General features: G+C 48.6%; 1 protein-coding gene across 1 annotated transcript in view; it reads right to left on the bottom strand.

The window, feature by feature from the left end:
- LOC144783267 (solute carrier family 25 member 45-like) overlaps window positions 1–22,312 on the bottom strand; it is a 160,742-nt gene that overhangs the window by 46,437 nt on the left and 91,993 nt on the right. Inside the window, exon 3 of the mRNA XM_078662333.1 lies at window positions 5,504–5,686. Coding sequence (XP_078518459.1) covers window positions 5,504–5,686 — 183 coding nt within the window. The remainder of the gene's footprint in view (window positions 1–5,503; window positions 5,687–22,312) is intronic.

The raw sequence follows: 22,312 nt of genomic DNA, 5'->3' as shown, positions 1-22,312 counted from the left end.
CACAGGCCTGCAATGCCTAGCGCCATGCAGGAAAATAGACTATAAAAGTCGGGAAAAAAATACATACAAAAGCCACACAACAGCGAAGCACAATGGAGGCAGCTGGAGAAAGTGCAGAGGGCAAGCAGAACCCCACAAGCCCCCCAGATGACCAGCCTGGGACCTCGGGGTCAGGGAAGGGCAAGGACAAGAAGAGTAGGAAAAAGCGGTTCAGTCCGCAGGAATACAGGATCCTGATAACGGAGGTGGTAGAACACCATCAACTACTGTTCGTCACCTCAATTGTGTCATTGGCAGCAAAAAATGGAATATGGCAGACCATCGTGGACAAGGTGTAAGTCGGAGTGCTGAAGAGGACAATGGAAGAGGTCAAGAGGTGCTGGTATGATGTGATGCGCAAAACCAAGCAGAAACTCAGAAACAACCGGAAGGCAGCAATGCAGACTGGAGGTGGGAGCCCAGCGCCACAGGAGGACCTGGACGAGATGGAGGATATGGTGTCTACAGTCATCAGTGGGGAGACGATGGCAGGAGTTGGGGGCTCAGACACTGCTCAACATGACCGGACACAACAGCAACAAGGTGAGTAATGATCAGGGACTGGGGGGACGAGGGAGATGGGTACAATGGCACACATGCTCAACTAAGTAGAGCACAGTGCACACCCTCAATGACCTGGAGCATGTCTCTGATCCCCTTGACACACTCTAGCACACCTAGAAATAGCAAGTAGGCCCCCGTTGACTATGTGCCCAGAGGGGACCCTTCCCACACATCACTAATTTCACAACCAACCCATGCACATGTGTGAAACCAATCAAAGCGGCGTGTCTGTGAGCAAGACTGACAATGCAAGTGACACTGCATGACAAAAAGCATGACTGCAGTCAATATATCATGAAATGTTGCACGCCACAGTACTGAGGGGGCTGAGTGTGGACCACATCCGTAAAGGAGCAGGTCACACTCTGACACATCTACGTGCACAAACAACCCCTGACGTCAACAACAGATCTGCGGACAAACCATGCCCCAGATTCCCACCTCCCACCAAGAGTCCGATGTACCCAAGTTTGCAACATCTCAGCACTGTATAAGCACAGCAGTCAAAGGCACACCGCATTAAAGGGATAAGGGGCAGCAAAATCAGAGCTGCAGGGGCAACTCCCCCAAAATGCAGCAAACACACATAACATGCAGAGCACTTCAACATTGACAACAATGTGGTACAAACCGCAACACGTCTACAACAGAACAGAGGACACAACTGCTGCCGCTTGTGTGCAGAAACTGGCCAATCACATTTGGCATAGCAGGGAAATGTGAGCTGAGGATGTACAAGTACAAACACACATCCGTGATGTTGTTGAAATGCCCACTGTCCCGCATCAAATAGGCAGCTCCCCCCAAACACTCATAATGTACACTGTCATGCCGTCTGAATGTAAACATGTACAATGCGGCAAAACACATGTGAACACAATGTAAAACTACATTTCCCCTTCACATTGCAGGGGGAAATCCAACACCTCTTGCAGAGCAGCCCAAACCTCTCTTCTCCGATGACGAAGAGGACCACCACACCTTTGACTCTGACACCCTCCAATAGCTAGTGGAGAGCCTCCGCAGCCCACTTCCAGGAGCAGGGCAGCCCAGCTGCTACGAGCAGAACCCACCCCCTGCACAGAACACACAGCAGGCAGCACCCACCACCACAGCTGCCTCCCAGGACCCCCACGACAAACACATGGCCTACCAACGCTGTGTGTTGGGGTGCCAGGAGAAGCTGGCTGAACAGGTGCAGGTGGGGTTCAACCGCATGGCAGACAAACTAGATGCCATACGTGGGTGTTTAAGTCCCATCAGGGGGCACTCACAGTCCCCAATGGACACCCACAGTCCCCTCCATGCTCTCCAACAAACCATGGCTGACATTGCCAGAGTCCTGACTTTGAGACAAGAACGACTGTCTAGTCAGAGTGGCTCCAGCGTGCTCGCCCAGGAGTTGGGACTCATGCGGAGGCTCATGGAGAACATGGAGTGGACTCTGGTGGAAAGAGTGGCTACCATGGCTGCACACCAGAAAAGGTAGCTGGGTCCCTCAATGCCCTAAAGATCATCCTCATGGCATTGCTGCCACAAGGCCTGGCGCTGATGCATGCTGCTGCTCCACTCCATCCACATCTCCGGCCCCTGATGTGTCAGTGCCGCACAGTGCGGCGGACATTCCATCTCCGGCCCCTGAGGTGTCACTGCCACACAGTGCTGGAGACAGAACTCCACCACCCACATACAGGCACATGCAACACCAGAGGACGAAGATGCAGGTGAATCTGCCTCCATGGTCAGAAGGACGCAATAGCATACATCTCCACCATATAGCCTTTTTCTGCTTGGTTCTGCCCTCTGCATCATCACCTTCCACTGTCCTCGATGCACTTTGCGGCACTCACCTTGGACCTCGACAAGGACTGCCATATTCTGTTTGGTCACCAATGACACAGCTATCAGACCTCGGACTGAACTCCTCTTCTGATGTACTTGTCATTCCCTGAAGGACTCTGGCTGGCCCTCCACGGGCCAACAATGTAACGTGCTGGATGCCATTTCCACTCTGTAACTGGGTGTCTCCGTGTGGTTATCATTTATGCATGAGGGCCTAGGGCCCTGCCACCTCACATTTCCCAGTGCTGGGGGTGACATGATGGTGTCCGCACCACGAGACTCAATCATAAAGGGTCCATGGCTTGCGGTGCCCAGACTTTTTTGGCACCAGATACACTGCGGCAGGCACAGGCACACCGCCACCAGACAGTGTCTTTCGGTGCACTGAGGTAGGGGCACACTAAGTGCTGAGCGGGTGTGCAGCCTGCGATGATGCGCCATCCTGGAAGTCCGGATTGGTAGGATTAGTCTGAGCCCTGCTGGACATCAGTGTAGGCCTGAGACAGCGGGCAGACACATGGCGTCGCCTCGCGGTTTACAGAGTTAGTGGCACCTCAAGAGCTGAGCGGGTGTGCAGCCTGTGATGATGCTGTGTGCACTGATATGGTCTCTGCCATAGCGAAATCAAGACCCAGAATCAAGTGTGTGACCTGGTGGCCCGTGGTGCAGGCTGCATGATGTGGAGGGTGCCATGGTTGCGGGCCCTGGACTTGGAGCTCCCACCGGCACGTGGCGGGCCCTCTTGGAGACACACCGGTGGCGGAAGGTGAACAGTGAGGCCTTGTTGCGCAGGGGAAGGCAATCACCGCTCGGTGGCGGGAGAGGCTGGGGTGCATCAGCCTGTGTGCGCAGGGGCGGGCAAGCGATGATGGCGTGTGCTACTGTATGGACTCTGCCATTCATGTCTCTGGTAACTGTTTCAGATGAGGGACCTGGGGGACTGCAATGTGTACCGGCACGTGGTTGGAGACACACCGGAGGCAGCAGGTAAGCAGTGAGACCTGGGCCGCAGTGTCAGCACTCTCGCTCCCTCTCTTTCTCTCTCCCTCTTTCTCTCCCTCTCTTTCTCTCTCCCTCTCTCTCTCTCCCTCTCTTTCTTCCTCCTTTTCTCCCCCTCTCTTTCTCCCTCACTCTCTATCTCCCTCTCTCTCTTTCTCTCCCTCTCTCCCTCCCTCTTTCTCTCCTTCTTTGTCTCTCTCTCTCTGTACTTTGATGAGTGCATGACACACCTTCTTATCTAGGTTTTTGTCTTGCATGCTGTGACTTACTGACTGTCCTGAGAAAACATGACATGACTCTTCCGAATTGTTGTTTTGGGTTTATACTGTAATAAACTGATTATTTAGATATTCTGACATGAATGTATGATTCTCTTTTTTCTGACCACACATGTATGTTAGGTGTTGTGATTGTGTGACTACAGGCGAGTTGTGTGGTTCATGGTTTCGTAGAGTTGATGTGCAATATCTTTGTCTAAAGGGGGGGGATATCCGGGGTAGGGCCCGGGGGGGGGGTTCCTGGGGGGGTGGTGGTGGGTGTTCTTGCCCTATTGGGGCTCCGGGCTGCATGTTCAGTTGCTCCTGGGCATCTATAGTTCTTCATGTGTGGCTCTGGGCTATGCTCCATTGTCTGGTGGCGGTTGCCGTCCGACTTTACACCTGGTAAGAGCAGGTGTTAGTTTTCTGCTGCTAACGCACCTTATCGCATGCTTTGTGATCTTATAGCCGATCTGGCTGGTCGTTGAGAATGTTGCGAAGTGGGGTTGTTGCTGCTTTTTGCTCGGGAACGCCTACTCTGCATCTCATTAGCGTTAGTTGCAGGGGTAATTTGTGGCGATGTTTTTTTGGGGCTGCTATCGCAGGAAAACTGGTGATATGGGCTGTTAGCACCAGCTTGTGAATGGGGAGATAAATTTATCGCAACTTTGGTTGCGATAAAGTGCAGATAACTCGGCGATAGATCCTTGAGACTGTGCCCATTAATCTGCTGAAGATTATTAGCACATGAACTCTGCACTGCTCCTCCACTGGACTCAAAGAGGCCCAAGCTTTGAGATATTGCCCACAAAAAATGATAAAAGGAGCAGTTCCTAGCACTCCTAGAAAGATGGCTTGATTGTTGACCATGACAGTGGGCGTTTCTCAAGAGGCAGGAGTGAAATAGCATCCTGGCCTGAAGATACAAGTTAGACCATCTCAAGGAGAACTCAGGGACCTGCACATGCTCATACGCTAATTGCTGAGATGCAGCTCAGATGGATCTGCTGAGAGAACCCTGTTATTAGCCGCTTGGCCTCAAAGCATGTAGGTGCCAAATTTAAGGCCAGTTGTCACTGAGTGTTTACCAGATCACCAGAGAAATCTGAGGCATACACAATGGCATCTCCAAAGGGAGAAGATATGTGTCCAAAGTAGACTGTCCAAAGCAGGTGATGCGTACTCTCCAAGCCTGAAACCTAGATAAAGAGAAGAAGGTCTTCGAACAGCAACCCCATGTTTCTTTGAAGCAATATCAAGATTAAAATTCAAGAATGTAATAGGCTGTACTTGCAAGCGACCCCTAAAAGCAGCTTTAGGTGGTAATCCCTTGCTTTCTTTGCAAAGCAGTAAGTCCATACACCCCAACCAACCTAATTGTAGACTACGAACACTACTACTACGGATAATTGTTTGGCCGAGTAATTAAACACGATTGTGATTGGAACATGAATCTTTTACTTTCCAGCCTCACTCACAGAATATTCATTCCGTTTTCACATTTGTTTTTTTTTTACTTTAAGGGAACCCACAAGTGCCCATGAGATGTGCTGCCCTCAATTTTATTAAGAAGCTACGTTATTGTTCCTATTGACATCCGTCTCCTTCCAGCATGGGGGTAAGTCTATTTCCAGGACTGAGCTTGGCACTCTCAATGTTTTTTGTGTGATTTCAGCATAGCAAAAGACACTGTGGTCAAAACTTCCATTGTGCAAACAGCCAATTGCTCACTGTCCAATGCTCGAACAATCAGATTACAAAGCCAAATACATGAAAAGGTAAAATAGAAAAAAAACACTTACTTGCACTAGCCCAGAGACGCATCCTGCTATGAACACATGGGTTTTGCTTTGGCAGGACCTGTGGTCTCCCTGCTCCTGCCCACGAAGAAGAAGCAGAGCATTGCTGTAGGAACCAAACATCAATGCGTTACTTACAGCTACCGTTAGAACAGGAAAGCTCATGCCCTTGAAAAATCCCTGGACCTGAAATCAATGAAAAAGTGTTCATATACTATTATCAATAGTTATTAGGGCATAAAACCATCACAAAGCCCAAAGATACATTAACAAATCAGAAGGTCCCTTATACTAATCACTTAATGCATAAGCAATCATAAGAAAAGTAATCAGCCTGCAAGTCACTATCACATCAAATTAAAACAAATGAAAACAAAAAACAAGAACAATGGATAACTAAACCATAAGGGACCCCATTGGTAAGTAAGAATATTTTGCACCATCTCCTAGCTGTTTCTGAGGCCACACATGAAATAGCCTTTCCAGACAGAGTGTGTGCATTCTATGGAGGATGAAGCCGGGCGTACCTAAGAGGACAGATCCGGGCACAGCCTATGATGATAGAGCCAGATATAGGGCCTCATTTATGAGAAATGACGCATCGCTGCGTGAAAGCAGCGATGCGTCACTCCTTGCGACATTCCTGATGCGTAATATTTAATGTATGACGCATCATGTCGCAAGGAGTTACAGATACGTCAGTATTTCTTACGTATCTGTAAGCGCAAAAGTGACGCATTGCTGGAGTGTGTCACAAAAGTGACGCAACTCCAGCAATGCGTCCTTTCACATGGGGCAAGCCCCATGTGAAAAGGGCCTGCGTCAGTCTTACGCCTGCTGTGAGGCAGGCGCAAGATTTTGTTGCAACGGCGTCCTAAAAGTGACGCAGTGAAATCACATAGATTTCACTGCGTCACTTCTACGACCCTTCCTTGCATCAATACGCCCCCCCTTGCATACATTATACCTGGCGCAGGTATAATGTGGCGCAGGGGTTTACAAAGTGACGCATCTACCTAGATGCGTCACTTTGTAAATATGGCGCAACAAGGCGCATTTTTTACGCCACTGGTGCGTCACAAAAAGTGACGCACCGGCGGCGTAAAAGTGACGCAAGGCCTCATAAATGAGGCCCATAGTCTTTAAAGATTTATTGGGAACCGCCTCTGAGTGAGAAATGAGTGGCTGTTCCCAGAAGGCTAGCAGCTTTGGGACACATAAATTATGTGGGATCACGTAGCCTCCACTGGGTACATTAAGTATGGTGCACGTTCCTTCAGAGTTTCATGACTTACTAAGGGCACAGGGCACTTTGTTCATAGAACTCTCCAGGGACTTGCAATATCTTTGTGATGTACATTTGCAAGTGCATTATCCCATAAATTAATGAAGTGAATGAAATTGTTAACTCAGAGAGAACAAAGGGTACATTATGGGTAACTAGATAACAGGATAATTCCCCCCCCCCACTTCCCCAGCTTTAATGTACAGTTATTCCTAATGGTTATTTGAAATGTTATGAAATGGTCGCTCTAAGTACCTGCAAATGCCTTAATTCCTATTGGAAGGCTTGCATTGCACTTCCAGGATATGCCCCCAATGCACTTGATTAATTATGCATATTTCCAGTTGATAAACGCTTGTTATGTTCAGTATTAATTGCATATGTTTATCATATAACTTCGTTTTACAGAATTGGCATATGTAACAGATTTTAATGAATATGCAACACAATTCATATACTAATGTTAGCATTTTACAACATTAGTCACAGATTGTACAATTGAATATCAACAACCATAATATCATGGCATACTAATATTGAGGACAGACTATGAAGAGACTAAATATTGAAATGTAAGTGCATATAGAGAAGTATAGATTTACTATTTCTAACTGCACATCTACGTACCTTAAAGAAGTATGTGCCTCATAGGTACATAATGTGTAGCTAGGTGTAGAAATTGTAGACTTACTTAACTTTTGATATTTTATTTTTGATATTCTGTCCTTGATATTCTGTTCCCCAATATTGTTGATTCGATTTTTTATTTTATTTATTTATTCGATCAATAGTATGATCATTTACATCATAAAAATTCATAATTATAAAAAGCAATACAATATTACAATTCATTACATCATAAAAGTATGATTTAAAAAGCGAGCTTTCACATGTCCCTAGAGATATACATTTTTTTTCAAAAGTACCAAAAATAATTTTAAAAAAAGAGACAATTTGAACATTCTACAAAATCTGTGCTTGTGAGCCTTCTTAATTCTGTTCCGACCAATATGAGACCCCACAACCAGGTGGAATACATATTCATATTATATTCACAGATACATTATTGATCATTTTAAACCTCTTCCACCAAGCAAAGAGCAGATATCTCGAGATTGTAAATACTAACCACCTTGTGGTATCTGACTTAAAAATGCGTAAAGCATCATCAGGGCGTGTAAAAGACACTGCTGCACGCCGCACACTGCTGCACGCCACACACTGCTGCACGCCACACACTGCTGCACGCCACACACTGCTGCACGCCTCACACTGCTGCACACCACACACTGCTGCACGCCTCACACTGCTGCACGCCTCACACTGCTGCATTACTCAAACTGCTGCACGCCGCACGCTGCACACTGCTGCGCATCTCACACTGCTGCACGCCTCACACTGCTGCACGCCTCGCACTTTTGCACTCCTCACACTGCTGCAAGCCTCACACTGCTGCACGCCACACACTGCTGCACGCCACACACTGCTGCATGCCACACACTGCTGCACGCCTCACACTGCTGCACACCTCACACTGCTGCGTGCCTCACACTGCTGCAGACTGCTGCATTACTCACACTGCTGCGTGCTGCATACTGCTGCACGACACACACTGCTGCACGCCTCACCCTGCTGCACACCTCACACTGCTGCACGCCTCACACTGCTGCACACTGCTGCATTACTCACATTGCTGCATGCTGCTGCATTACTCACACTGCCGCAGGCTGCACACTGCCGCACGTCTCACACTGCTGAACACTGCTGAACACTGCTGCATTACTCACACTGCTGCACGCCGCACACTACTGTACGCCACACACTGCTGCACTCCACACACTGCTGCATGCCACACACTGCTGCACGCCTCACACTGCTGCATGCCTCACACTGCTGCACTCCTCACACTGCTGTATGCCTCACACTGCTGCACGCCTCACACTGCTGCATGCCACACACTGCTGCACGCCACACACTGCTGCACGTCACACACTGCTGCACACTGCTGCATTACTCACACTGCTGCATGCTGCACACTGCTGCAAGACACACTGCTGCACGCCTCACACTGCTGCTGCACACTGCTGCAATACTCACACTGCTGAATGCTACACACTGCTGCATGCCTCAAACTGCTGCACGCCTCACACTGCTGCACACCTCAGAATGCTGCACGCCACACACTGCTGCATGCCTCACACTGCTGCATGCCTCACACTGCTGCAGGCCTCACACTGCTGCACGCCTCACACTGCTGCATGTCGCACACTGCTGCATGTCGCACACTGCTGCATGCCACACACTGCTGCACGCCACACACTGCTGCACACTGCTGCATTACTCACACTGCCGCATGCCTCACACTGCTGCACGCTGCTGCATTACTCACACTGCTGCACGCCGCACACTGCTGCATGCCACAAACTGCTGCACGCCTCACACTGCTGCACGCCACACACTGCTGCACGCCACACACTGCTGCACACTGCTGCATTACTCACAGTGCTGCATGCTGCACACTGCTGCACGACACAATGCTGCACGCCTCACACTGCTGCACGCCTCACACTGCTGCAAGCCTCAAACTGCTGCACACTGCTGCATTACTCCCACTGCTGCAGGCTGCACGCTACTGCATGCCTCACACTTCTGCACGCCTCACACTGCTGCACACCTTACACTCATGCACATCTCACACTGCTGCACACCTCACACTGCTGCACGCCTCACACTGCTGCACACATCACACTGCTGCACGCCTCACACTGCTGCACGCTGCACACTGCTGCACGCTGCACACTGCTGCACGCCTTGCACTGCTGCACGCCTCGCACTGCTGCACGCCTCGCACTGCTGCATGCCTCACACTGCTGCACGCCTCACACTGCTGCATGCCACACACTGCTGTTCGCCACACACTGCTGCACGCCTCACACTGCTGCATTACTCACACTGCTGCATGCTGCACACTGACACACGCCTCACACTGCTGCACGCCTCACACTGCTGAATGCTGCACACTGCTGCACGCCACACACTGCTGCACGCCACACACTGCTGCACACTGCTGCATTACTCACACTGCTGCATGCTGCACACTGCTGCATGACACAATGCTGCACACCTTACACTGCTGCACGCCTCACACTGCTGCACGCCACACACTGCTGCATGCCACACACTGCTGCACACAACACACTGCTGCACGCCTCACACTGCTGCACGCCTCACACTGCTGCACGCTTCACACTGCTGCACGCCACACACGGCTGCACGCTGCTGCATGCTGCACACTGCTGCATTACTCACACTGCTGCATGCTGCACACTGCTGCACGCCTCACACTGCTGCATGCCTCACACTGCTGCATGCCTCACACTGCTGCACGCCTCACACTGCTGCAGGACTCACACTGCTGTACGCCGCACACTGCTGCACGCCACACACTGCTGCACGCCTCACACTGCTGCACGCCTCACACTGCTGCACGCATCACACTGCTGCACGCCTCACACTGCTGCACGCTGCTGCATTACTCACACTGCTGCATGCCGCACACTACTGCACGCCACACACTGCTGCACGCCACACACTGCTGCACGCCTCACACTGCTGCACGCCTCACACTGCTGTACACTGCTGCATTACTCACACTGCTGCATGCTGCACACTGCTGCACGCCTCACACTGCTGCACACTTCACAATGCTGCACACCTCACACTGCTGCACACCTCACACTACTGCACGCCACACACTGCTGCACACTGCTGCATTACTCACACTGCTGCATGCTGCACACTGCTGCACGCCTCACACTGCTGCACACTTCACAATGCTGCACACCTCACACTGCTGCACGCCTCACACTGCTGCACGCCACACACTGCTGCACGCCTCATACTGCTGCATGCCTCACACTGCTGCACGCCTCACACTGCTGCACGCCTCACACTGCTGCACGCCGCACACAGCTGCTCGCCACACACTGCTGCACGCCACACACTGCTGCACGCTGCTGCATTACTCACACTGCCGCACGCCTCACACTGCTGCACGCCTCACACTGCTGCACGCTGCTGCATTGCTCACACTGCTGCACGCGGCACACTGCTGCACGCCACACACTGCTGCACGCCTCACACTGCTGCACGCCTCACACTGCTGCACGCCACACACTGCTGCACGCCACACACTGCTGCACGCCACACACTGCTGCACACTGCTGCATTACTTACACTGCTGCATGCTGCACACTGCTGCACTCCACACACTGCTGCACGCCACACACTGCTGCACGCCACACACTGCTGCACACTGCTGCATTACTTACACTGCTGCATGCTGCACACTGCTGCACGCCTCACACTGCTGCACGCCTCACACTGCTGCACGCCACACAACACTACCACATCACTCAGGGACACCACCACATCACTCTGGGACACCACCACATCACTTTAGGACACCACCACATCACTCAGGGACACCACCACATCACTCAGAGACACCACCACATCACTCAGGGACACCACCACATCACTCAGGGACATCACCACATCACTCAGGGGCACCACCACATCACTCAGGGGCACCACCACATCACTCAGGGGCACCACCACATCACTCACGGACACCACCACATCACTCAGGAACACCACATCATCACTCAGGAACACCACCACATCACTCAGGGACACCACCACATCACTCAGGGACATCACCACATCACTCTGGGACACCACCACATCAATCTAATACACCACCACATCAATCTAATACACCACCACATCACTCAGCCCAAACACATCATCACTCAGCACCACAACAGCATCACTCAGCACCACAACAGCACTGTCCTTGCTTGCTACCAACAAGCATTGCCATAGCCAATAGGTCTCGCATTAGGAAAGTGTAAGCTATTGGCTTTGTGAATAACAATGCTATTAATTTATATATTTGCAAAGCCAACACATATTAAAAAAAATAGCTCACACTTTCCTAATGCTAGACCTATTGCATTGCAAATGCTTGTTTTTGAGGAGAGGGACCACTTTTTTCGTAGTAGACCCCGGGTCCTCCCACAGGGGCCAGAGCCCTAGTTTGAGAAACCATTCCTTAATCTTATTGAACAACACGGCCTGTTTGTGTTTGTGGGGTCAGTAGCTCTTCCAGGGCCTCCTTCACTGGAACCTGTGTGTTACTGGTCCATATTCTTACCCAGATCAAGAGAGCTTTAATTTTGGCAAAGTTGTTAGTAGATTTAAGACCAAGGTCAAGTCTTAACGGCAAAAGGGTTGTGTTCACGGGTAAATTAAGAATCGCCCTAATAAATTTATTCTAAGTAAGGACTAAGTCCTTCAGATTCTCCAGCCCCCATAGCTCAGCCCCATAAAGGGCTGCTCCTAGACATCTGGCCCTATGAAGTTCCAGAATTGGGGAGAGCGGTTGATATGGAGAAGCCCTAGCCCTCCCAACTATTGCACTGTCGGCATACTGGAGGGACAGAGCACTCTTTTCAATGTGGGGAGTCCAAACCAGCCTATCACTAGGTAGTCAAATGCCTTAACCTGCTCCAGGGTTTGCAAGCCCAGTGTCAGTTTACCCTGGTGGGATTTGTAGGGGTTACACATCATATACTTTGTCTTAGAACAGTTAATTACCAGTCCCCTGTCCTTACAGGCTTTGGCAAATTTGTTCAGAACATTCTGAATCCCCTTTGGCGTCCTAGCAATTAGTAACGTATCATCTGCGAAAAACAGGGAGGGCACAGGACTACCCGCTAATTTTGGGGGGGTCACCTCCACAATCATACAGCTCACCTATTAATCTGTTTATGCACAGGGTAAATAATGTTGGGGCGAGAACACAGCCTTGGCGTACTCCCTTACGAACAGATATATCATTTGAAAGACTTCCATCAAGATTCCACCTGACCTTTGCATAGGTGTCATGGTGTAGGCCAATCAAAATATTGAGTAGGTATGGTAGGAGTCCTAGATCTCATTGGGCTGTCCAAAGTTGAGTACGTTCTATTGAATAAAAAGCTGTGTTTAGGTCCACAACATACAAGTGGCCTCTTCTAATGTTCACTTCCTTCCATATTAACAGGAGAAATCTAAAGAGTTGATCTAAAGTGCTTGTAGAAGCCCTAAATCCTGCCTGCAGATTTGATAGAATGTTATTCTCCTCAATCCAATTTTGGATCCGGGTTAAGATAATTTTACAAAATATTTTTTGGGAGACGTCTATAAGGCTAATGGGCCTATAGTTTGCAGCAGACCCTTTGTCTCCCCTTTTTGTGGATTGGGATAATTTCAGCGCCTCTCTAGGACACCGGGATTTCACCACTGCACAAAATGGCATTAAAAACCATTTGTAGCAGTGGTCCCCATATTTTTTAGGCACTGCTTTATACATGTCTCCCGGAAGCTTATCTAAATCCGGGGCTTTCCCATTCTGTGGAGAATGAATAGCTGTGATGGTTTCCTCTATTGTAATGGCAGTCTCATTGGTTAGTGTATGTTCTAGATAATTCAGCTGTGAGCCTAAATTAGGGTCAACCCATTTACCTGCATAAAGATGCTTAAAGTATTCCTCCCAGACATGGGGCTCTATATGGAAATCTGTTTCCATTTTCTGTTATGGTGACCTGTTGGACAGGGGATGCCTGAATAATTGGCTCTCCTTTTGCCTTGATGCTTCTACGAGGGAGCGCCAATTCCTTTTTGCCTTATCTTGTGCTGATTTATACAGCTTCCTGCTATTTGTAATATCTATACGTAATTTTCCCTTTATCGCCATTATTAAATCGTCCTTGGCTTTCTTGCAAACCTCATCGTACCATGGGGCACGCGTGAGTACATTTTGGTTGCACTGTTTATTAAAGAATGGTTTTAGTTTACAGGTCAATTGCTGATAAGTGACCATAATGCCATCTGCGCTAGCAGCAGTGTTGCTCATGTCGGGGAGAATCTGCACTATCTCAGAGTATATTTTTGGGAGAATAGTTGGATCAGTCAGTATTTGTGGTCATTTCACTCTTTTATTGTTGGAAGTAATTACAGAGGCGATCTTATGCCATCACTGTCCATATAAGAGTACTAGGCCAGACAATGTAAGTGCCAGAGCATTATGGTCGCTATCATCCCAAATTAGTACGACCATATCATTGACGTTTGGCCAAAGATCAAGATATAGTCAATCCTGGACTTAGCTTCCCCCCTCTTAAACGTGTGACATGCTTCTATATCTGATCGTGTCTGACCATTACAGGCTCGTACCCCGTTGGTAAGGGTGAACCATAGAACCTGTTGCCTCACCCTAGTCCACTTCTTAATAGGTGTAGTCTGGAGCTGTTCAACCCCTCTGGCTTTGTCACCATCGTATACACGGTGGGTGTGTGCACATGATGGCTCCAGGCCGTCATGACACATCGCCTCGGAAATCCCTCTGGTGCGGGCACCAGAGGGATTCCCTTTACTCCAAAAGAGCCTCGGGAGCTGGAGTAAAGCTTCCCCAGCTCTCAAGGCCCCCCCCCTGGTTTCCCTGAAATGACGATCGGCGTGCACGTCGCGCTGACGTCATTTCAGTGAAACCGAAACTGAAATGAGCCTTTAGGCTCATTTCAGTTTCAGTTTCTACCTGCTCAGGGGGCTATCTCAGCCCCGTGAGCACATAGAAAGACGGGAGAGGTATCATTGGAAAGGGGAGAATATCCCTTTTCCAATGGTACCCCAGTGGATCCCTGCTTGGGGATCGCCACAGGAAGGCGATCCCCAAGCAGGGATCCACCCACTAGACACCAGGGAGGGGAGAGCGGCCCCTTGGGCAAGGGCCTTTGCTCCCCCAATTCAATTTGGCAACATTTAGTCTTTTTGCCCCCCTGGGGAGCAGATGGGGCAGTAGCCTCCAATCTGCCCCCCCCCGGGGGCAAAAAGCCCACTAGACACCAGGGATTTTTTTAGCATATAAAAATAAGGGTGGGGGCTGCCCAAAACGGGCGTGCCCATGCCCCCACAATCATTACAGTCTTTCCCAATTTGCCCCCCCGGGGGGGCAGAAAGCCCACTAAACACAAGGGATTCATTTTTTGAAGAAAAGAAATTAGGGTGGGGACTGCCCGAAATGAGCACGCCAATGCCCCCACCCACCCACCACCATTACAGCCTTTCTGCCCCCCCGTTGGGGGGCAGATCGGGCATTGGCCCCTAATCTGCTCTTTCGGGGGCAGAAAACCCACTTGACGTCAGGGATTTTTTTTGCGCAATTTTATTTAGGGTGGGGGCTGCCCGAAACGGGCACGCCAATGCCCCCACCCCTGCCTCCATTACAGCCTATCTGCTCCCCTGGGGGGCAGGTGGAGCAGTAACCCCCAATGTGCCCCCCCGGGGGGGCAGAAAACCCACTAAATGCCAGGGATTTTATTTTGCACAATTTGTTTTAGGGTGGGGTTGGCCAAAACGGGCATGCCAATGCCCCCACCCCCGCCACCATTACAGCCTTTCTGCCTCAGGGGGATGGGGCAGTAGCCCCCAATCTGCCCCCCCCCGGAGGATCAGAAAGGCCACTAAACACCAGGAATTTTTTTTAGGGTGTGGCCTGCCTGAAACGGGCACGCCAATGCTCCCATTCCCCCCCACAAAAATGACAGTCTTTCTGCCCCATCGGAGGCAGATGGGAGTTGTAGCCCCCAATCTGCCCCCCCTAGGGGGAGCAGAAAGCCCACTAGAAACCACAGATTTTTTTGTTTTATTCGTGTAGCAGTAGGGCCTGCCCAAAACGGGCATGACAATACCCCACCCCACCCCACCCCCAGGGAAATTCCAGTCTTTCTGCCCCCCGGAAGGGCAGATGGGGGCAGAGGCCCCTGATCTGCCCCCTGGGGGGGCAGAAAGCCCATTAGGTGCCAGCGATTTACGCAGGCTTTTTTATGCATGGTGGTGGAGGCTGCCCAAAATGGTCATACCAATGCCTCCCCCCCCACAAAAAATAGCCACAGTCTTTCTGCCCCCCCTTGGGGGCATATCGGGAAGAACCCCCCTCCCCAGATTCCTCCCCAGGGCGGCAGAAAGCCCACTAGGCTCCGACTTTTTTTTTAGCAATGTGTCTACCTGTGGATTTTGGACCCTAGCGCAGCTGGCACGTAGGGAAACCAGCAAACCTGTGGTGGAAAGTTCTGGAATCTGCATGGATCCACAAAATTCTACCGACTCCGCGTTCTCCAAAGTCTTCCGAGTAAAATGGTACTTCACTTGTGTGAGTAGGCCTAGTGCCCGCGACAGGAAACGGCCCAATACGCAACGTGGACACACCACAGTTTCACAGTGAAAACTGACAGTGCCTAGCTGTGGATTTTGAACCCTAGCTCTGCCGGCACCTAGGGAAACGTAGCAAACCTATACATTTTTGAAAACTAGACACCCAGGAAAATCCAGGATGGGGTGACTTGACTGGCTCTCACCAGGTACTGCTATCCAGAATCCCTTGCAAACCTAAAAATGTGTCAAAAAAACACATTTTCCTCACATTTCTGTGGTGGAAAGTTCTGGATTCTGCGTGGGTCCACAAAATTACATCAATAGGTTTTGGGCCCTTGCCGGTCGCGGGTACTTGACCCACCCACGCGAGTGACGTATCATTTTTATTGGGAGACCTGGGGGAGCGCTGGGTGGGAGGAAATTTGTGGATCTGCGTATGTTCTAGAACTTTCCCACACAGAAATGATTTGAGAAAAAAGTTATTTTTTCAGCTAAATTTGAGGTTTGCAGGGGATTCTGGGTAGGAAAACGTTAGGGGACCTACGCAAGCCATACCTCACTGGACTCCCCCGGGTGTCTAGTTTTCAGAAAAGTGTGGGTTTGGTTGGTTTCCCTAGATGGCTGCCGAGCCCGGGGCCAAAAATTCATGGGACACCCCATGCAAAACCAGGTTGTTTTGTGATATGTAATTTTGATGTCGCCTCAATAGGTTTTGGGCCCTTGCCTGTTGCGGTTACTTGACCCACACACGCGAGCGAGGTATAATTTTTATCGGGAGACCTGGGAGAACGCTGGGTGGGAGGAAATTTGTGGATCCACGTAGATTCCAGAACTTTCCCACACAGGAATTTGAGAAAAAAAGTGATTTTTTCAGCTAAATTTGAGGTTTGCAGGGGATTGTGGGTAGGAAAACGTTAGGGGACCCATGCAAGCCATACCTTGCTGGACTCTCCTGGGTGTCTAGTATTCAGAAATGTGTGGGTTTGGTAGGTTTCCCTGGATAGCCGCCAAGCCTGGGGCCAAAAACTCATAGGACCCCCCTTGCAAAACCAGGTTGTTTTGTGATAGTTAATTTTGATGTCACCTCAATAGGTTTTGGGCGCTTGCCTGTTGTGGGCACTCGGTCTACCCACGCAAGTAAGGTACAATTTTTCTCTGAAGACTTTGGGGAACGCTGGGTGGGTGGAATTTTGTGGACCCACTCAGATTCCAGAACTTTCCACAACAGCAATTTCTGAAAAAAGGGATTTTTTAAGCTAAATTTGAGGCTTGCAGGGAATTGTGGGTAGGAAAACGTTAGGGGACCCATGCAAGCCATACCATGCTGGACTCCCCCGGTGTCTAGTTTCCAGAAATGTGTGGGTTTGGTAGGTTTCCCTGGATGGTCACCGAGTACAGGGCCAAAAGCTCATGGGACCCCCCCTTGCAAAACCAGGTTGGTTTGTGATAGGTAATTTTGATGTCGCCTCAACAGGTTTTGGGCCCATGCCTGTCATGGGTCCTTAACTCACCCATGCAAGTGCGGCTTCAAAAACTATAGCTAGGCACTTTGCCAAAATAGGGTCATTTTTCATTGTCAAATTGTGGTGTGTCCACACTGTGTTTTGCGTCGTTTCCTGTCGCGGGCACTAGGCCTACCCACACAAGTGAGGTACTGTTTTTCTCGGAAGACTTTGGGAAATGCGGGGTGGGTGGAAATTTGTGGATCCACGCAGATTCCAGAACTTTCCACCACAGAAATGTGAGGAAAATTTGTTTTCTTTGACGAGTTTTTTAGGTTTGCAGGGAATTCTGGGTAACAGAACCTGGTGAGAGGCAGTCAAGTCACCCCATCCTAAATTCCCCTGGGTGTTTAGTTTTTAAAAATGTATAGGTTTGCTAGGTTTCTCTAGGTGCAGGCAGAGCTAGGGTTCAAGAACTACAGCTTGATACTTTGCCAAAAAAGGGTCATTTTTCACTGTGAAATTGTGGTGTGTCCACGTTGTGTTTTGCGCCGTTTCCTGTTGCGGCCACTAGGCCTACCCACACAAGTGAGGTACCATTTTTCTCGGAAGACTTTGGTAAACACGGGGTGGGTAGAAATTTGTGGATGCACACCGATTCCAGAACTTTCCACCACAGAAATGTGAGTAAAATGTGTTTTTTTAAACAATTTTTTAGGTTTGCAAGGGATCCTGGGTAACAGAACCTGGTGTGATCCAGTTAAGTCACACCTTCTTTGATTTCCCTGGGTGTCTAGTTTTAAAAAATGTATAGGTTTGCTAGGTTTCCCTATGTGCCGGCAGAGCTAGGGTTAAAAAACTATAGCTAAGTACTTTGCCAAAAAAGGGTCATTTTTCACTGTGAAATTGTGGTGTGTCCACATTGCGATTTGTGCCATTTCCTGTCGCGAGCACTAGGCCTACTCACACAAGTGAGGTACCATTTTTCTCGGAAGACTTTGGGGAACGCGGGGTGGGTAGAAATTTGTGGATCCACACAGATTCCAGAACTTTCCACTACAGAAATGTGAGGAAAATGTGTTTGTTTTGACAATTGTTTAGGTTTGCAAGGAAACTTGGGTAACAGAACCTGGTGTGAGCCAGTCAAGTCACCCCATCCTGAATTCACCTGGGTGTCTAGTTTTCAAAAATGTATAGGTTTGCTAGGTTTCCCTCTGTGCCGGCAGAGCTAGGGTTAAAAAACTACAGCTAGGCACTTTGCAAAAAAAGGGTAATTTTTCATTGTGAAAATGTGGTGTGTTCACGTTGCATTGTGAGCCGTTTCCTGTTGTGGGCACTAAGCCTACCCACACAAGTGAGGTACCATTTTTATAGGTAGACTTAGGGTAATTTAGATTTGTAAAGCAAGTGTTATTACCTATTGACTTTCAATGCATTTCTGCCTTCCAAATGAAAGACAATGTGTAAAAAATAAGTAATTTTGAAAAATGATGGATAATTCTCATGCTAGTATGAGTATTCCCAATTTCGGAAATGTGCAAATATCTACTGTTTCTAAACTCTATATTTTGTTCCCATTTCAGAAATGAATAGGTGTCTTTCATACCGATTTTTCCATGTACACATTTTCCCAGAATAATTGCTATGTACCCAGTACATATTAAAAAAGCATTGCAAGTCGCTGCTCAGTTTTTGGCTCTATGTCCGTCGGGTTCTTGGTGAACCTACAAGTTCTATATATCCCCACAACCAGGAAGGTCCAGCAGTTGTAACGTCTAAATTGCTTTTAAAGAGGTGTCATAATTAGAAGAAATTACATGTGAAAGTGTTGACACAAAAGGCTGTTTTTTTCAACTAATTTTCAATGTTTCCTATATTTGACTGTTAGTTTCTATAAAGAAACCTTGAAGGATCTACACAAATGACCCCTTGCTGAATTCAGAATTTTGTCTACTTTGCAAAATGTATACATTTCCTGGAACCATTATTGCTTTCATACCCATTTCTACCATTAACTGGAAGGAGGTTGAAAGCACAGAAAATAACAAAAATATGCAATGTCCCAGAAAAATACCAAAACTGTGTAAAAAATGTTGGTTTTCTGAAAAAAGTCTGCTTGTCCCTGAAAGCTGAGAAGATGGTGATTTCAGCACCACAACCCCTTTTTGATACCATTTGGAGGGGAAAAAATAGATGCTTTCATCTGTAGCCCTTTTTTTGCATTTTCCCACAAAAAAACAAAATTTTGCTGTATTTTGGCTAATTTCTGGGTCCCCTCCAGGGGAATCCACAAACCCTGGGAACCTTTAGAATCCCCATGATGTTGGAAAAAAGGATGCATATTTGGCATGGATAACTTATGTGGTCAAAAAGTTACAGGGGCCTAAGCGCGAACTACCCCAAATAGCCAAAAAAAAGGCTTTGCACAGGGTGGGAAAAGGCCTAGCAGCGAAGGGGTTAAAAACAGAATGTCACTATAGTTGGTTTCAGAAAAATTTGTATTCTGTGTTAACCAGTGACAGACTTTGTTTTTCAATTGGTTCTGCGGTTCTTTTTGATTTTCCTGTAGCGGGGGGACATTAGTTAGGATTGCCACATAAGGGCAACACTCTGGGGGAAGATGTAATGTCACCTTATCGTCTTGATCAATCAGGCCATTTTAATGAAACTTTTCAGGGAATATTTGTTGGCTGCCATCAGTTATGTTCCCAAAAGGGGTTAAATTGGAGGTAGTAGGCCCGTTGTTACTAGAAAGCAACCGTTTATTCCCCGGGTGACTAGAGCTTAGGGGGCCTGTCTGGTTTTGTGGTACTGCCCTAGTAACATTCTGATTAGTTCCAGTATTTAGGGCACAAGTTGGTAAATCTACATTTCTAATAGAAAGCCCCTCACCAAAATGTAAACCCCGTGAGAATCAGCCCCCCTTCATATATTTTCGTTATTGCCCCAGCCCCAGATAATATACCAGCAACCGATTTATGCATTAGTTCCACATTTTACTCCAATTTGTCAAGTCTAGCCAGGATCGGTAAAAAGTTTTTGGCAAAAGTATTTTCGATGCATGATGTTAGTGTTGCATTGGTTTATGAAGATAGTCCCTCATTGTGGGAGGGGAAATTAGTGTTTGAGTCAGTCATGAGAGATGGACTATGCAGTGTATCAGCTATAGCTTCCGGGGCTAAATCCTGGGTCTTTTTCCTGGATCTAGTCCGTATAGCCCGCAGAGGCTCCAAATGTTTTACCTTTTTTTTCTTTTTGACTGGGATTTCATGCACAGGAGTTGCGGTGATTAAAGAGGAAGGGCACTGCACGGCGGATGAAACAGATGGACTTCTAATGAGTACATAATTTGTCTGGCTGGAGTTACTTGATGGGCGAACTTGTACAGTACCCTCAACAGCAGATTCGATATTCAGGGGGCACACTTTAATCACAAGGTCTAGCCTTTCATAATAACAAGAAAATGGTATTTAAGTCCGAAACAAAACCATCTTTGGTGAAAGACACCTTCAGATTTCCATGGGAGCTTCGAGTGAGCCGTTCACATCACAACAGAAGGCCAGACATAGTGTGAGACCTGATCTGTGCTTTTCACACCTCTGAACACAATAATAAAGACAAGCTTCTCAAAACAAAATAGCTAATTGGAAACAACTTTGTTATCCAGTCAAGGTAAGAGTGTTGCGGCCATTGTGAGAAGTTGGCCTGGCATATGCTGTCCACTAGTTATAGTGGGCACCTTGCACCAGTCCAAACAACTCTTATTGATGATAGGTTTAAGACAACCTTTATTGAAAGCTATCTTAGTGGTAGCTACAGAGAGCAGCCTTCAGGCTCAGTCTTGAAGGAGTGTAAAGCATCTTGGTTTACCAGATTATAACCTTTTGAATGTCTAAATGAAAAGAGAACCACACAAGGTATATATATAAAATATATGTATTTATTACTAAACACTCTCTAGTAATCTCTTTATGAGATTAGAGAGCAAAGTACACATTTTACATGCATTAGAACTTCAGTAAATAGCACAGTATACACTGGGCCCCAGGGGGGGACCAAACCATATATTAAGAAAGTGGTATACGAACCACGACTTGACTAGACACAAGGCCTAGAGCCTGTAGAATCGCTGGGACCACAAGGAACCACCCAAGGTAGTGACACAGGGGTCCCACGGGGACGCGTGCAGTGTGAGAACACAGCCGCGAGACACCGTTAGCTTCTATGGGGAAAGTTGCGGTTGGAATTTTAAAGATAAGGGACACTTAGGAGAGGACTTTGAGCAAACCCCTTTAGACTTAAGGGGTTCTACGGCTAACACCCACCGGAGCACCATAGTACTTGAGTTACCTCACCCGGGGAAGCCGGGTGCATAGGTGTCTTTTGGTGTCGGGAATGGTCGTTGATTTCAATGAAGATCTGCTGCAAAGTGCTGCTGCCGTGGAGAGGAAAAGTGTTCAGTGTGATCCAAGCCTGGATCGAAGATGTGAGGAACCTGAAAGCAGGGGGGACAGAGTCTGGGTCACTTGCCAGTGACCAGGGGCATGATAGACAAATGCCCACCGATGTAGGGTGCTTCAAGTGCGAATAGGTGAAGCTTGACTCTGCAGCCACGAGGACCAGGAGGTGTCGACGATGACCAGGAGTTGGATTCAAGCTGTCCCATGAAGGATGTTGAGTGCTGCGGCATTGGTGCCCAGATTGGACCCAACAAACCTTGGCAACAGAAACCCACGCAGGAAGAGAAAAGATGCTTTGATGTAGACCAGCAAGATCCAGGGGACTCACCAAGTGGTGGAGAGTCAGAGCACATCTGGAGCAACCAGG

Source organism: Lissotriton helveticus, chromosome 9, assembly GCF_964261635.1.
Source record: "Lissotriton helveticus chromosome 9, aLisHel1.1, whole genome shotgun sequence".
Classification (NCBI taxonomy): domain Eukaryota; kingdom Metazoa; phylum Chordata; class Amphibia; order Caudata; family Salamandridae; genus Lissotriton; species Lissotriton helveticus.
The sequence above is the reverse complement of the archived record's forward strand: the minus strand, read 5'-3'. Positions and strand labels throughout refer to the sequence as shown.